At 39.6% G+C, this 14,781-nt stretch overlaps 1 protein-coding gene across 1 annotated transcript in view; it reads right to left on the bottom strand.

Moving 5' to 3' along the window:
* Positions 1-3,073: 3,073 nt before the first annotated feature.
* Positions 3,074-14,781, bottom strand: part of LOC116389612 (cytochrome c1) — a 14,740-nt gene continuing 3,032 nt past the window's right edge. The window contains exons 2-12 of the mRNA XM_031858444.1: positions 11,634-11,752; positions 10,658-10,814; positions 10,360-10,466; positions 10,019-10,163; positions 9,480-9,512; positions 7,995-8,078; positions 6,750-6,776; positions 6,252-6,269; positions 4,533-4,649; positions 3,394-3,453; positions 3,074-3,295 (exon numbers count right to left, since the gene is read on the bottom strand). Coding sequence (XP_031714304.1) covers positions 3,267-3,295; positions 3,394-3,453; positions 4,533-4,649; positions 6,252-6,269; positions 6,750-6,776; positions 7,995-8,078; positions 9,480-9,512; positions 10,019-10,163; positions 10,360-10,466; positions 10,658-10,814; positions 11,634-11,752 — 896 coding nt within the window. The 3' untranslated portion in view covers positions 3,074-3,266. The remainder of the gene's footprint in view (positions 3,296-3,393; positions 3,454-4,532; positions 4,650-6,251; positions 6,270-6,749; positions 6,777-7,994; positions 8,079-9,479; positions 9,513-10,018; positions 10,164-10,359; positions 10,467-10,657; positions 10,815-11,633; positions 11,753-14,781) is intronic.

Raw genomic sequence — 14,781 nt, 5'->3', positions numbered from 1 at the left:
AGGTCGGCTGGGTTTAATTAGATGGTTTACAGTCGTTGTGTGTGATAAACGTTTGGCAAGAAGAACATACTCAGGTTCCCACATATTACTCCTGAAGGCCTCATGTGAGGATCTGTCACCATCAACTATTCACCAAACTCTAACCTGTGTATATGACTTACATTATATAAATACCTGATACATCGAACATGTCGTGGGATGCCCGTTTGTTTTTTGTTGACCTGAGCTTACTTAACTTTCCAGCAGCTTGCAGTCACTAAAGAAAGTCACAAAAACAGAGTGACAGAGGCACACATAGCTTCATAAACTTTACATAAAAATGGTGTACGTGCTGTATACATCTTAAGTGTAAAAATACCAATGTTTCAATATCATTCTTTAAGTTCAGTGATGCAATTTAAAGTTATTTTGACCTAATGTGTTACACACCAGACAAAATATATCTAGCAGGGAAGTAGAACACAAACTCCCACGAAAACGTTTTTTATTGACTCCTTAAACATTATTTACACAATTCCAGAAGAACAATACAAGTGCCAGATGGAGAAAAAAAATGAAGACAGTTCCTACACAAAATTAAAACACAGCGTATTTAAATAAAAAGGAAGAGTCACTTGTCTAAATCAAAAATGAATTGTCTAATATGTTTAATAAATCAAGACGTATATATACAGGATAGGAAAGTGCTTCTCCCATAGAGATTGTTATTAAAATCACCTGCAAAACATCTCTGCTCGTTTTATCGTTTACTTTCTGATGATGACGTTCTTTGTTTTCTTCTCTGGAATGTTCAAGAGGCGGTATAAGGCAGGACTGGTCAGTGCCACATTGATGCCTTAGCATTTTCTGGGAAGTGCACTTCAGGACCCAATAAGTTAACGATTTCCTTGGTTTTACATTCTGGTTTGGATGCTATGCTCCAATAGTTTGTGTTTACAAGGAATGTGACAGTTTGAGACTAAATGTGGAATACTGGACCATAATGCTCAAAACACAAGCATCCCTTGTGCCCTTTAAAGGGCTGTGTTGTTGCTTCGGTCTCCTTTAAGGTTTTCTGAATGTGCACTGCAGCGGACTGCTTTTGTTGATTTCTATTGCACTTGTTGGAGTGCAAAAAGTACTGCATTAAAAGGAGGATGTTTTGTTTTGAAGGCATCGGTGGCGACATCTGAAAGCTTGTACTGTTAGTTAGTGGGTATTTTGTGCAGTAAGAGATTTCAGACACACTATCCACTTAGTTCCAATGTGTCAAGAGAAACTCTATCACAGATTACAGAATAAGAAGGCATTTCATCCAGAGCTTTGACACAGCGTCCAGCCCACAGTTTGCACAGTAGGATTAATCGATATGTGACAGTACAGACTATGAATAATTCTCAGTTCTAGGCTAGGCTGTTAGCAACAGTCTCTGTCCTGTATTGCAGCTATATGGTGCTTTACAAATAACACACTTTACATGAACTGCAGCACTATGTAACCTCTATAACCCTATTTCATAATTTAAAGGGTGCAGAGCAAGTACAAAACTGCAAGGCAACAAAAAGACATTCAGAAGTTAATATTTTTTGTGCTACAGCTGCAAAAAAAAAGAGTAACTGTTGGGCTTCTTCTTCTTTTTTTCAAGCACTTGCGCTGCTTCTGAGGCGTTTCACAATAATCAACCACTGCTAAATGTAAAATGCATATAAAAATCACAGGTGAATGGTGTCTGTAAGGTTGACATATGAATGATAAAAAAACACTGCGACAGCAACTGGCTTGTTCAAATAAAGGGACACGCAGAGAGGATACTTTTATGGCTGAAATGTGAGATTGTTAAAAGAGTTTGTATGCAATATTGGTTAAAAAAAGTACTGGAAGTAAAACAGCAAACAGCCCACTATGAACGGATACAGCAGCTGTTACAATAATGTAACAGTGTCACATACATAAACAGTCCAAGGTGAGGCTTTTCAACCACCGAAATGATTATGAATTAATTAAGATTGTACATTCCTCAATTGTCTAGTGTATTTTGATACATTCAACTACTAGTTTGCCTGTTTTCACTTGTATTGTCCCAGCTCTCTTCCCTGTGTGTCAGTAGATTGTTCAAGCCAGGCTGTGTCAGTGAAAGGCACTATAGAGGATAAATTACTGCATCACAACTAGACTGCCACATACTACATCAGAACAATGTCTAATACAATACCACATGACCTCTGTGAATTTGTCCATGTCAGGTGAACATTCATCCATTGACAGAAACAGGGTTGGACTCGACTCCACTTCACTTTTAAATGTTCAAATAACATTGTCAAATAAATGTATATGTGTTTAATTGTTCAACCAATTTGAAATGAATGAACTGAGTTTGTTTGATGAGAATTTTTCTTTTGTTTGATTGTAAATTTCACTCTTTCACTCTAATTTATTGAACTGACTGAGGAGAAGTGGTAGTCACCCAACAGGATTAAAAACTAATAAGCCCCTTCACCAACCCAACAAATAGACACATACAAACACACATACACACACGCAGTGACATCACTGGTCCAGGGAACACACATTGGACCATGTAGCATCCCCAGAATCTATCCTATAATATTTCTCCTCGCCAGAATCCAGGAGATACAGTGGTAGTTATTGAATCCCCCTGTTATCCTTCTATCCTGCATTTGTACTGCAGACTATTACAAAAACAAAAACAAAATATTTGAATTAAGTGGCTGTTGCCAGTGGACTTTCAAAATAATATGTGTGGCTCAAACAATGACAGAATTAGCACACACAACGAAAAATCCACTTTTTAGAATTCAGTACAAAGTTAAACATCTACAACACCAATAACTGTCACTGGTTTGTATTCACACTGAATTACTAGAACTGGATAGTGGCCATACAAATGAAATAAAAAAGTTTGTTCTTTAATTTTGCCATTTCATGGTTAATTTGTCCAATCATTTAATAAATTGCTATGTTGACAATCATAAAACCCTCAATGTTCACATATATTTACTCCCCACATATGTGCACACACACAAGAATGAACACGTATGCACACTCACACATTCAGACACATGGGCTCACTCACGCAGGCACGCACGCACACACACACACACACAAAATCAAACAGACAGAGACACACACACACACACACACACACACAGCCCTACTCCGGGGCCTCACAGTAATTTAGCTCCACAGAAGACGATAGAGCTTAACAGTGAGATTTGCCACTATGCTTGCCAGTCGTTGGTCCAGGCAGTCATGTGATCATTGCTGGTCTAGGAGGAGTTCAGCAGGTTACTAAGGACTGCAAAAAGGAAAAAGAAGGTTAAAATATTATAACATGCGTTTGATCTGTGTGTTTGTATCTTCTTTGCGTATGTGGGTGTGTTTTCTGTGTCCTACCCTGGGGATCTGACTGAGCCTCTGTTGCAACAGCTTTGCGTGCAGCTTCTGGATCCACTTCTAATCAGAGATCGACAAAGTCAGATAGACGCACACGGACGGGGAAATTCAAGCAGACAAATCATCACATGACCGTTTGGATTTCACAAGCATTTAGTTAAGTGACAACGAATTAAGTGCGACGCCGGGGGACTTTCTGAGGATGTTAACATTTCTCGGCTCTAATTGCTTATTTTTACCACTGTGACGATTTGTTGGTGTCAGCTGTAAAAGCTAAATAAATTAATTTCTGTGCAGTGAAGCCTGCCTATTTATTGTCAATGGAGCAGCTGCAATGCTGTACCTGCTAATTACATTGCTATTTACAATCCTTACTCTCTGCCGCTGATCAAGAATCATTCATCGTCTTGTCTTAATGTTTTTATACACTTTTTAACTGTTGCTGCTGTACTGACTGAGTCGCCAACTTAATTTCGTTGTGTGTTCGTACTATGACAATAAACATCCTTATCCTTATCCTTTATCCTTATTCATATTCATGAATACTAAATATATATAAAAAACATTTTTATTCATATTCAAAAAATGTGATAAATACTAGCTATCAATAGTCAAAGTATAGTCCTTATTCTTACACATATATATATCTCTAACTATATTTGACTTTTGTCTTACATTGCTTAATTAAGATGAATGGCCTATTGCTCATGTTGAATCGGTAGTATTGGTATGCAGGATGTGTGTGAGTTGACTGTAAGTGACAACACTCTATAAGGGATGAAGCTGAGGCTACTATATCTCAAAGAAATACTGCTGACCTTTAGAACTTGTGATTTTCAGACCAAATGTCACACACTCCCACCCATCTCGCCCTCGAGCCTGGCTAAAGCAAAGTGTTACTAAAGACGCTGGCAGCTTGATTAAAGGCTCCGATTCTGCTATGGTCCAAGTGAAGCATATGCAGTACTCTCCTGCACCCGATAGCAATAGAAAAACAACAAATCTCGACTTGCAGGTCCTTGTTGAAGAAACTAGAGTCTAAATGTGCTGTGATCGAGCAAACATCAAGCCTTGTGTACAGCAGTTAAGTTTCCTGTTATTTGTTTTTTAGTTAATTAATTAGTCTGCAAGATATTTACCTTGTCTATCTTTGAAGCACAGTTTCTTTTTCTGGTAGGTGAAGTATCCAACAACTGCTCCCACTACAGACACCACAATTGCACTCAGGATGGCTGCCAAAGAGCCGGAGCTGGCCTCTGCACGTAGGAAACAAACAAACAAAAAAGATAATGTACACCGGTGCATCAGAGCTGCATAATGTCAACTTTATCAAAGTCATTCGAGCATGTGTTGTGATACGACTGTGAATATTTTTGTCAGTGTAACCGCTACTTAAAGAGAATGTAAAGCTCAGTATCAACACTGGGTGCCGTTTTGCAGTTGAAATGATGAATAACATGACATAATGCGTGCGTCTGATTGAGATGCATCATCCTGTCGCAGCATTTTCTGATGCCATTTCACTCGCCTACCCAACCATTTAGACCCCTAAAAGCATTCACTGTGACAGCATCTGTCTGCCCCTGTAATCCAGTTACTATGACAACACCGACCTGAATAGTTTTCCTGCTGTGTCATAAGTCTGTCTGTTAACGGCACACGAACACATGCACACCTAAAACCTGCAATGCCATGATAACCATGATCTTTAGCATTCCTAAATACTAGTTAAAGTACATCAACAAATACACCACTACAAGAAAAAGACCAGCTTAATGACTTAATTGACTAATTGAATTAACCTATTACAGTATATATACTAGGTATTTCCTCTTGCTGATACAACAAAGACTTGACACACCTAATGACAGGCGACTACACTACAACACTACATGTACTTTGTATATTATTCAAGGTTTGATGAAGGTGGATCGCCAGGCCATTTAAGGTAACATTACACAAATATTTAATAGCTATATTATGCTGCTAAGCCTTCTGAATTTACTATAAATGAGGAAGGTAGAAGTGAAGATTACAAACCAGACCATAAATCTGTGGAAAATTTGTTTTTTGCCATTCTGACCTAAACATATGAGTAAAAAATCAGACAGAAGGGATTGTTTACTGATTGTTTATCATCCATTATTATTGTTTTTCCTCGTCACATTTCTTCTAAATACTAGCTCTTTATTGTCCCTGCAGTGGCTTCAGTCAAAACAATGTAATAACGGCGGGATATGCTGAAGTGGCAATAGAGAGAATGAAGGAAGGGCAGACCTGATGTTTGGTTGTGATGGGTGAGTCAGCAACTTAAGTTCACAAAAATTAAAGAGCACAGTAAATATAGTGATGAACAAAGTTAAAAAGATAGAACAAAAAGGGAGTGGAATGAGTCAGAGGAGTCGTGTGACTCAAGATAAATGAAAGAAAAAGGAATGAGTCAGTGCAATTAGGTGAAATAAAACAGGAGAAGGCAGTGAGTCAGCAAGGAAGTAAATGTGTGTAGACACAGACATGTATGAACATGCATGTGCACAACTACAGAACACACACCACGGACACACCGGTTTGTGTGGTGTAAAAAGACTGCATGAACACATACATACAGTGATAAACTGACAAAATAGAAACATTTGCCTTTTCCTTTGCCTGGACTTGCCATTCATTTAATTAAGAAAGATACTTCTTAAAGTTTTTTTTTAAATGTTATGCAGCAGCTGCAGCAACAACACACCTGATCAGGGCTTTTTGCTTTACACAAGACAATAGGGGAACGCTGCAGGTATGTTTGGGGCCATGCATGGGTGGGTGGGTTAATGTATTCAAAACAAAAAATAAAGCGAAGAAAGATAACTCACCTTGGGCTTCAGGTTTGACTGTTGGTTAGAACAGAGAACACACAAATACAGTTAGCAACATGACAGGACATTTCATATTTAATGTGACACGAGCAACGGTGTATTTAAGCAGGGACAACCATGCATCTGTCAAACTGTATCTGTTTGAGAATCACAGAAGTTAGCTTCAGCAGAAGCACTTCCAACAGAAGTAGCGTGACTATGGATTCAAGGTCAAATACTCTTTCGGAAGACCAGTTTCAAACGTTGTTTGAACTAAAACAATTGGGAAGAGACATTTTCCGCTGAGTCTTGTTTCCTGTTTATTCAGAGGCATGCCAGCCGTATGTTGGGTGTTTCACTAGTTTCCAGAACTACCTATATGTAAGCCCAACTGCTGCTGTGGCTGCAAAGCTACGTATCTGTCTGGGATTTCTGCGATTTGGACAGAAGATGGCATGATTTTGATAATTGTTTCGTTATCATAAATATTTTGACCATGAACAAAAAAAGTCTTACCCTCTCCACTTGCGCCAGCAGCATGTGCTAAAAGGAGAAAGGAGAGACAGGTGATTTAAGGAAGATGGAAAAAAAAAAACACATAAGGCAAAGAAGAAGAAGAAAGGAGCAGGATTATTATCTTTGTGGTAGTTTATACCGAGAAGGCATTAATAAGTCTAGAATTTCTGTCCTAACCAGTCTGTCTCTTCTGTACACTCATTAAAATGGCTTTATTATATCAGAGATAAAATATCTGAAGGAGACACACGCCCTCGATGTCTTTCACTCTGATCTATGATTCGTTCCAATCCTGTTATCTCCTGTCTGTATATGCCTGGGACATCATGGCTTCCCTCTACCTGCTTTAACTTGACAAAGCTGCTAATAACAGAGCACTAAAGAAGTGCGCATTTCACAAGATTATAATGATTGTGCCGACGTAGACGAATCCACTTTCAGATTGGGAATAAAGGGTGAAAGCTGCGAGACAATCAGCGTGAAAGTGTTGCTGTCAAATTGCTCTGCGGCTAGTGATTAAACCTTCTTGACCCAGGAGGTAAAACGATAAAATTCGTTGTCTTGTCATGGGAACGGCATTCTCGCAGCATATAGATCCACGAGAAGAATGTCTAAAAGCACTATGATAAGGTGCTGTGACAAAAACAGGAAAGCTTAAGAGTTATAAAATGCTGAATGGGGAGATTAGTCTATTTTAGCTCAAGACACAAATATCTATGGGTTCTATAAGCTGCTCTGCTCCAACGGGGTACATGAAGTAAAACTATAATTCTCTCCAAAGAATGATGACTAGCCATGTTCTTGAAATTTTCCTATTTTTAAAAGACACTAACTTCCGCATTTACAAAGAAATTACATTAATTATCAAATGTCCCATCCACTTCCTGTTCACATGGTCTTGTAAACAGGAAGTTTAGGCTAACTAGTTTAAAGTATAAAACACTCGGAGAAGGTGAAACTGGTAAAATGCATTATTATTATTATTATTATTATTATTAACATCCGGTCCCTGCGGGGTTAATCTTACTGTTCCACATAGTTTCCAACTGAGTGATAAAAAAGACATCCCAGACTGTGGTAACTATGAAAGACAGTACAATCCCATCAAAACTGAGCCTTCTCTTCCCCAGGGTCTTGTCTGTATTGCTAACTGTGTACCCGACGGTTCTTGTGTGCATCTCTACATACTTTCTGGTTATTTGTTACAATGATAATATCAAAGGTATTGCTATAATAGTTACTCACTCCCAGATTCAAAGCTGCTCCTCTTTCCTGGGCCTTCCACCACATTGTCTTCTGACAGAGCATCTCCAATGTCAAACCCTACATCTGAAAAAAATATATTAGATATTATTGGTGACAGAAATGCAATATCAATCCCTGTAGGGAAATTCACTTTTCGCCATCCCGCCCATTGAGGGTTATCTTCCAGATGTTCACCTATAACATGTCATCTCTTTAACACTCTTTACTACCCTGTTGCATGTTGAACTATTTAATGATAATATCAGCTACACTGTCCACTTCACTACAGTGATTACCCTGCAGAGGTGTCCTCGATAAGGACTCTGTAACACTACCTGCTCCAAGGGTGTGTCGGTGATCTTGTGAACTAGTGTTGACTCAGATTAAAGGATCTTATCTTTCAGGAACAATACCAAAACCCTGACTCTATAAAATTGGGGGAAAACCCAAGTGACTTATACAACACGTGGGACTCTGTGAACACAACAGCTTTAGGCTGAGCGGGGCGAGGTAGGATTGGTGAATTATTTTAGATAGAAGCTCAGGGGCATAATGATCCAGTGACCTGAAAGAAGTCCATTAAATCATTGTGAGTAAGAATTGCTCTCATTGTAAAGCACCATTTGTCACACACGAATGTTACGTAATGAGCCAAGTTTTACTCCGATCCTATCTACTGAGCCTCCTTTCTTCTTTTATACCTCTCTGGCCTTTCCATTAATCTCACCACCTTCTCCTTTCTACTCTGTCCCCTTGCGTCTCCCTTTATCGCTTTCCTTTTGTTTTTACACCTCTCCCCGACCTTGTTCTCTTCTCTCTTTACTCTCCTGTCTCTGTGTCTCTATCCTCCTTTCCATTTCTCAACTCTTTTCCTCTTGTCACCACCGTGCAAGAATGTTTGCCTGCCAGATGTCACATGGAAGACTCCTTCCATAGCAATCATTTCCTCAACACTGCACGGCAATGTTCTTAGTTGTTAGCATGACGAAGAGGAGACAATGGCCAGCCTAGTATAAAATGTAATGTTTTTTACAATGCTGCCATGTAGGACTTCAACATTTCCATCTGTCCCAAGCGTCAATTCAGCAGTTCAGCTTCTTTGTGGATTCATTGTTACCATGGTTACTGAAATAAAATGGGTTTTAATTGTGTTCTCCTGAGGTGCTCTTGTATGATGAAAAGAGCTTTTGAGTCATACCAAATTATTTGTGGTGTGCCTCAGTAATTAGTTTAGCTGCGAGACTTGGCTCCAGAAAGGTTGAGGTTTGTATAATGTGGCTTTGGAAATGTTTCAAACGAAAGAGCAGAATCTATTTTTATTATGCTACCTACCTGCCCAGGGACTAAGAGGGGGAGCATTTTTGCTAAAACCTGGTACATTACATCTCTCCTTGTCTTACATAGGGTTAATGTTCTTTGTGCATTTTCCCTGTTCAAATAAAGAAACATAACATGACAATGAAATGAAAAAAAACTATTTTTTACCATTATTCACCTCAGGAACATCATCCACCTCAACTGTTGGCAAAGAAAAAGAACAGAATCATGCAAACATCTTAAATACACACAGAAACGCTAAAAATTATAAGGCATAATATACAAAAATCCTTAGCTGCCATGACACAACATGGCGTGTTAATTAAGACAGAATGTAGCAGAACAAAGGGGCAGAACAGGAAGTTTCACAGTTTCCCCATGTAAAGGACACACATGCCAAAGGGGTGAGCTCATCTACAGAATACATTTGCTATTTTCTCTACAACTCGTTATTATATTTGTGTACTTTTAATACAAATCAAAAAGTTACACATGGTCCAAAATGCCTTAGCATGTAACAATTTATAAGTTCTTACTTACTGTCTCAAGGTGCTATTCTGTACCGACGTAATTAGGTAAAAACAAGGAAACAAGCATTGAAGTTCTTGCTTTCATGAATTAAAGTATATCAGTGACACAGGGATCCTTGTTGCCTTCTTTTTAATATGATGAGTGCACGGTATTCACCAGAACATATATATTCTTACTTTCTGGAACAAGGACCTCCACTTCTGGTTCGACTTTTTCCTCAACAGCTGATTTTGTTGGTTGTGCATCAGCAGTAGGATCAATTGTTTTTTCCTCATTATCTGCTACAGCTGGATCTGCTGCTGATGTGGCCTCAGGTCCACTCTATTATATATGAATATATAAAATATTAACATGTAGAAAGGTCACATTAACTTCTCATTAGCATAGCAGTTCCTGAATAATATCTGTGTTCTAAACAGCATGTCCGCAATTATGCATAACTGGAACATGGAAGTTTTGTTCACATTTGTCAGAGTAGATTTGAATAACTTTAAGACTTTCAAACTCTGCTACTGACCTCCTCCTCAGCAGGTGTTGCACCAGTGCTTGATGTAGCTTCCTCCTCTCCGAGAGCAGTTGGTTCCTCAGCGTTTGGATCAATGACCTCAGGATCAGCTGCAGGCACTGCAGGAGAGGGAAACAGAGGGGAGGATGTGTTTTTATCATCCAAGTGTTATGGCATGGGCTGTGATAGCTTACTGTTTAATGCATGTTGCAAGCAAAACCAGACAGGCTGGAAAAGTAATTTTAAACACCAACTGTGCACAAGCTGTTTTCAGTGTGCATATTTTCATATTTGAACACTTGTTGATCACCTTCTATTGTTGTAGTGGCCTCAGCCTCTGCATCTGCCTCCGCCCCTGCCTTCACCTCCGGCTCGGTGTCTGCTGCAGGCGTGTCTGCCACTACAACCGCAGGAGTCACTGGTTCACCGGCTTCATTATCAGGCTCACTCGCTGTTGGTGGTATTTCCTATATTCAGCACAAGATATACATTATTATGTTCACATAATGATTCAGAAAACAAGTCTCTGGTTTGGGGTTTTAGGTTCACTTCAGCTTATTTGTTAAAATTTCACCATCCCTTTCTTGTAATAAGCAAGAGAAATACAAAACACAAAGTCAGTCTGAAAAGGGCAAAGACACCGAGCTTTCATTACATTTCATGCCAATAACATAATGCTCCATAAGACTTTCAATACTCAACCAAGAGCTAACATGAGATGATTTTCAGCTATTTGATACAACTCAGCTTATCAAATAACTGCCTGAAGATTTAGAACTAGATTTTCTTGACTAAACTGAATCCAGGACCCTCAGAGGCACTGTTACCCAGAAACACTGATTCATTCTGATTAAAGGTTTGGAGAGAGGACGGCGACTAAGGACAAAAAAGTTTCCAATGTCATAGTAACCCAAACTTAACAATAACACTTTATTTTTTACATAATTCACCCAAACATTATTCAGACCTGCACTTATTTCACTTTTTTAGGTGTCACTTGGGGTTCAGTGTCTAGCTCAAGGACACTTCCACATGCGGACAGAAGGAGCCGGAGATTGAACGGCTACCTCGTGACCCAGTCTACCCCCTGAGCCACAGCCGCCGACCAGTTATTACAAAATTATAGTCAGTACCATGATGAAACCAAAAGTGGTTGCTTTAAGATTCGTGATTCACCAGGAGACCTTCTCTGAGATAAAAGACGAAGAAGAAGATTGGACTGATTGACAGATTTTGAAAAAGGATTCAAGCTAAAACCAATAAACAAAAGTATTATCATTCTTCACCTCGGCTGTATGCTCAGTTTCCTTGTCAGCGGCGGAATCTCCATTGACCTCTGCCGTTGTGTCTGCTTCAGGGGCCGGGGCCTCAGGAGCTGCTGCCTCCTCTGTTGGGGCTTCATCATCTACAGATAGATATGTAAAGAAAGAAAGTAATAGAATAATGAAAAACAGCACACATCCAGTGAAGTTCCAACTACTGAGACACATCAATTTCAAAATGTGGGAAAATTTCAGGGCTGTTCTGAAACCCTGGTGCTTCAATGAACATATACACGTCAGATAAAAGCTGGAGCAACTATAATTTTCTTTTTTAGAGAAGAAAGGAATCAGACATGGCAACCCAGAATCTCTCTCAAAGCTATAGTTTCTTCTTCCTTTCAAAGCTTGCAACTTAAAAACACAGCATCCCTAAAATTGACTGTATTGACTATTATTGTGTGCCCTCTACTGCTCATAAACAAATAAGTGGAAACATTATAAGTCTAACCTAAAACAGAACAAATAGAAGACGAGACTGGTAGTGATTAGTGTAATCATTGCTAATTAAAAACAGCATGCCTTTAATCCATCTGTTCTCATTTATGACCATTCAAATCATCTGTCTCAATGGTCGTTAAGCTGTTGTGGATTCATCACATTCTCTAACGCGACTATCACCACCGACACATAGAGCCACGCCCTGCTCTGACTGCTCCCTGATGTGAACGCTGCAGCCACAACTGGCTGACATCGATCACAGCTCACCTGCCTCAACAGACTCGACGTCAGCGCAAGCATCGCAACTCCGTACGAATGAGAAAATGCAAAGCGCATGTCTTTGTCATTCTGTGTGTGCGAGGAGCATGGCGTTTGTGTGTGTTTGAGTCAGTGCTGTGACATTCCCCAGTCGCATGTGAGAAGCTGAAACAGCAAAACTGCGCACTTACTTAAGCGTTCCTTGCTCTGCTGATTTCAGCAGCACCATGATGCTGGTTCATCAGGGTAGTACCTTCCTCCAAATACAGGTACCAACCATTAAATAAGAGATATAACCATCTATTAATGGTGGTATGAGTGATTAAGAATGCATTGAAAAAGTGCAAAAGAAATGCACAGGAAGGAAAACACAATCAGAAAACTAGAAGTTGAAAATTGAGGACATCTCAGAAAGCAATAAGAGATATCAGGGTTCTGCTGCTCAGCATCACAACTCTCTTCCATAATATGCTCGCAGAAAATAATCCTTCATCTTTTCTAACAGCTGCTCATTGCCAAGAGAGCTTCCAATGAATGATCCCTGTGTTTGCCAAGTCAGATTGTATCAAAGTCAGAGAAGCCTTGAGGCAGAGCGACATCAACACATCTGAAGTATTTCCATCAGATCGTAAATTATCTGGAAGAGAGCAGTGCTGGTGACACCCTGACTTCCTTCACACGCCCTTGACACAAATCCATACACACAAGTGGGACCAAACAAAGCATGAAGAAACGCACACATCACATGCACTCACGCGCAGAAATATGAATGTGAGGCATGCACAGATGCATGGTTACTGACAGCAATCAAAACAAGCACTCTTTGTTTCCCTCAATTCCTGTTTCTCCGGTGAATGTCACTGTATGAGCTTGGCCATCAAAGATAAACAATAATTAGTGCCGTCAATAGTTTATTGAGAATCAAACAGCATTCCGAGCTCAATAAACTACTCAATAAATCACTGTCTCCATCAAAGAGGTACTGTGGCACGACATTCAACTTGTTGAACGAAGTTTAGATGCCAGTTGATGTGTCTCGCCAGTGTGCGGAAGGCTTATGATAAAAAGTAAAAAATGTGACAAAACTACAAACAATAGCGATAGGGCATGATTACTTTCTGCTGACATTTTATTGTTAATTTGTCAGACCAGGACCTCTGTTGATTGTGAGTATGTGTGTTATGTTATGTTATGTCTAAGTGGGAAATGATATTTTTTAATGGCATTGTGCCTATATGCACAATGTGTGCGTGAGGTGTGTGGCTCTAATGTACTGTGTGTGTGTGAGAGATACTAACTCTCTCTCTCTCTTTCCGTTGCCACTCCATAGACCATTCTGTTCCCATCTATCAGTTTGTCACTTCCTCCTTTAACTACCTTCGCTACAAACATGCACCCATACCCCCTCCCACCCCCACCTGCCATCACCTACAAACTCATTAAAACACCTTCCTCCCCTTTTAGTCCAAACATACAAACAGCCACATGTTCACACACGTAAAGGCAAGTTCATATTGACTCCAACACTTTGACTAAGCGGTGTCCTGTTTTGTGTTAGTACAGCAGAGAAACTAACTGTTGCACATCCAAAACCTCACTCCCTTTTTTCTTTTCGTCTTTAAGACTGTCTCCCCCCTTTCCTCTCTCTTGCTCCCTCCCAAACTCTTAACTTAACTCTCTTTGTCTCTCTGCCACTGCTTCCCCAGAGGCTGATGAGTCATCTGTGCGCCTCTGACATGGCCGCACGCTATTGTACGATTGTGTGCAAAAAGCTCCCCCAGAGGAGGACACTTAAGTCAAACCAGTTTACACATGTGGGAAAACACCAAACTGTCAGTTACATTGCGTTCTTTTAGGAAACTAGTCAAGTAGCTTGATAGACTCTATTGCCACTTTATCAAGTTTATCAACTATTGTACATCTAATGCAATCCAACACAACAGCTCTGCCACATGTTCTATATTAAACATTTAAGTAATCATAAACCTCTCCGACAGTGTCAATCCAAAAACATTATTAAAGGTTAAATGTTCTGTTAAATCATCGGATAGAGAGCACAGTTTGAGATTGGACCTATGAATAGACATACAGCTGAGCAGAAATTAAATGAATGGTTCAAACATTTTGGGTGATGAGCTTTCTCGTTTTCTTGCTGAGAGCTAGATTAAAAAAATTGATACCACTCTCATGACTGTACGGTAAATATAAAGCTCAAGCAAGGAGCCGATAGTAAACCAATAGCATCGCTCTGTCCAAAGGTAGCCTCTAACGCTCACTAATTAACATTTTATATCTCCTTATATGCCAGACTATATCTTGCATGAATTTAACAGATGAGCTCTTTAGAGGTGTGTGTGTGTGTGTGGGGGGGGGGTGGGGTACTATCGGCTCCTTGCTTGAGCTTTATATTTACCGT

The sequence above is a fragment of the Anarrhichthys ocellatus genome, unplaced genomic scaffold (assembly GCF_004355925.1).
Source record: "Anarrhichthys ocellatus isolate YVR2014 unplaced genomic scaffold, GSC_Weel_1.0 scaffold20, whole genome shotgun sequence".
NCBI classification, from domain to species: Eukaryota; Metazoa; Chordata; class Actinopteri; order Perciformes; family Anarhichadidae; genus Anarrhichthys; species Anarrhichthys ocellatus.
This window is presented reverse-complemented; position numbering and strand designations above follow the sequence as displayed.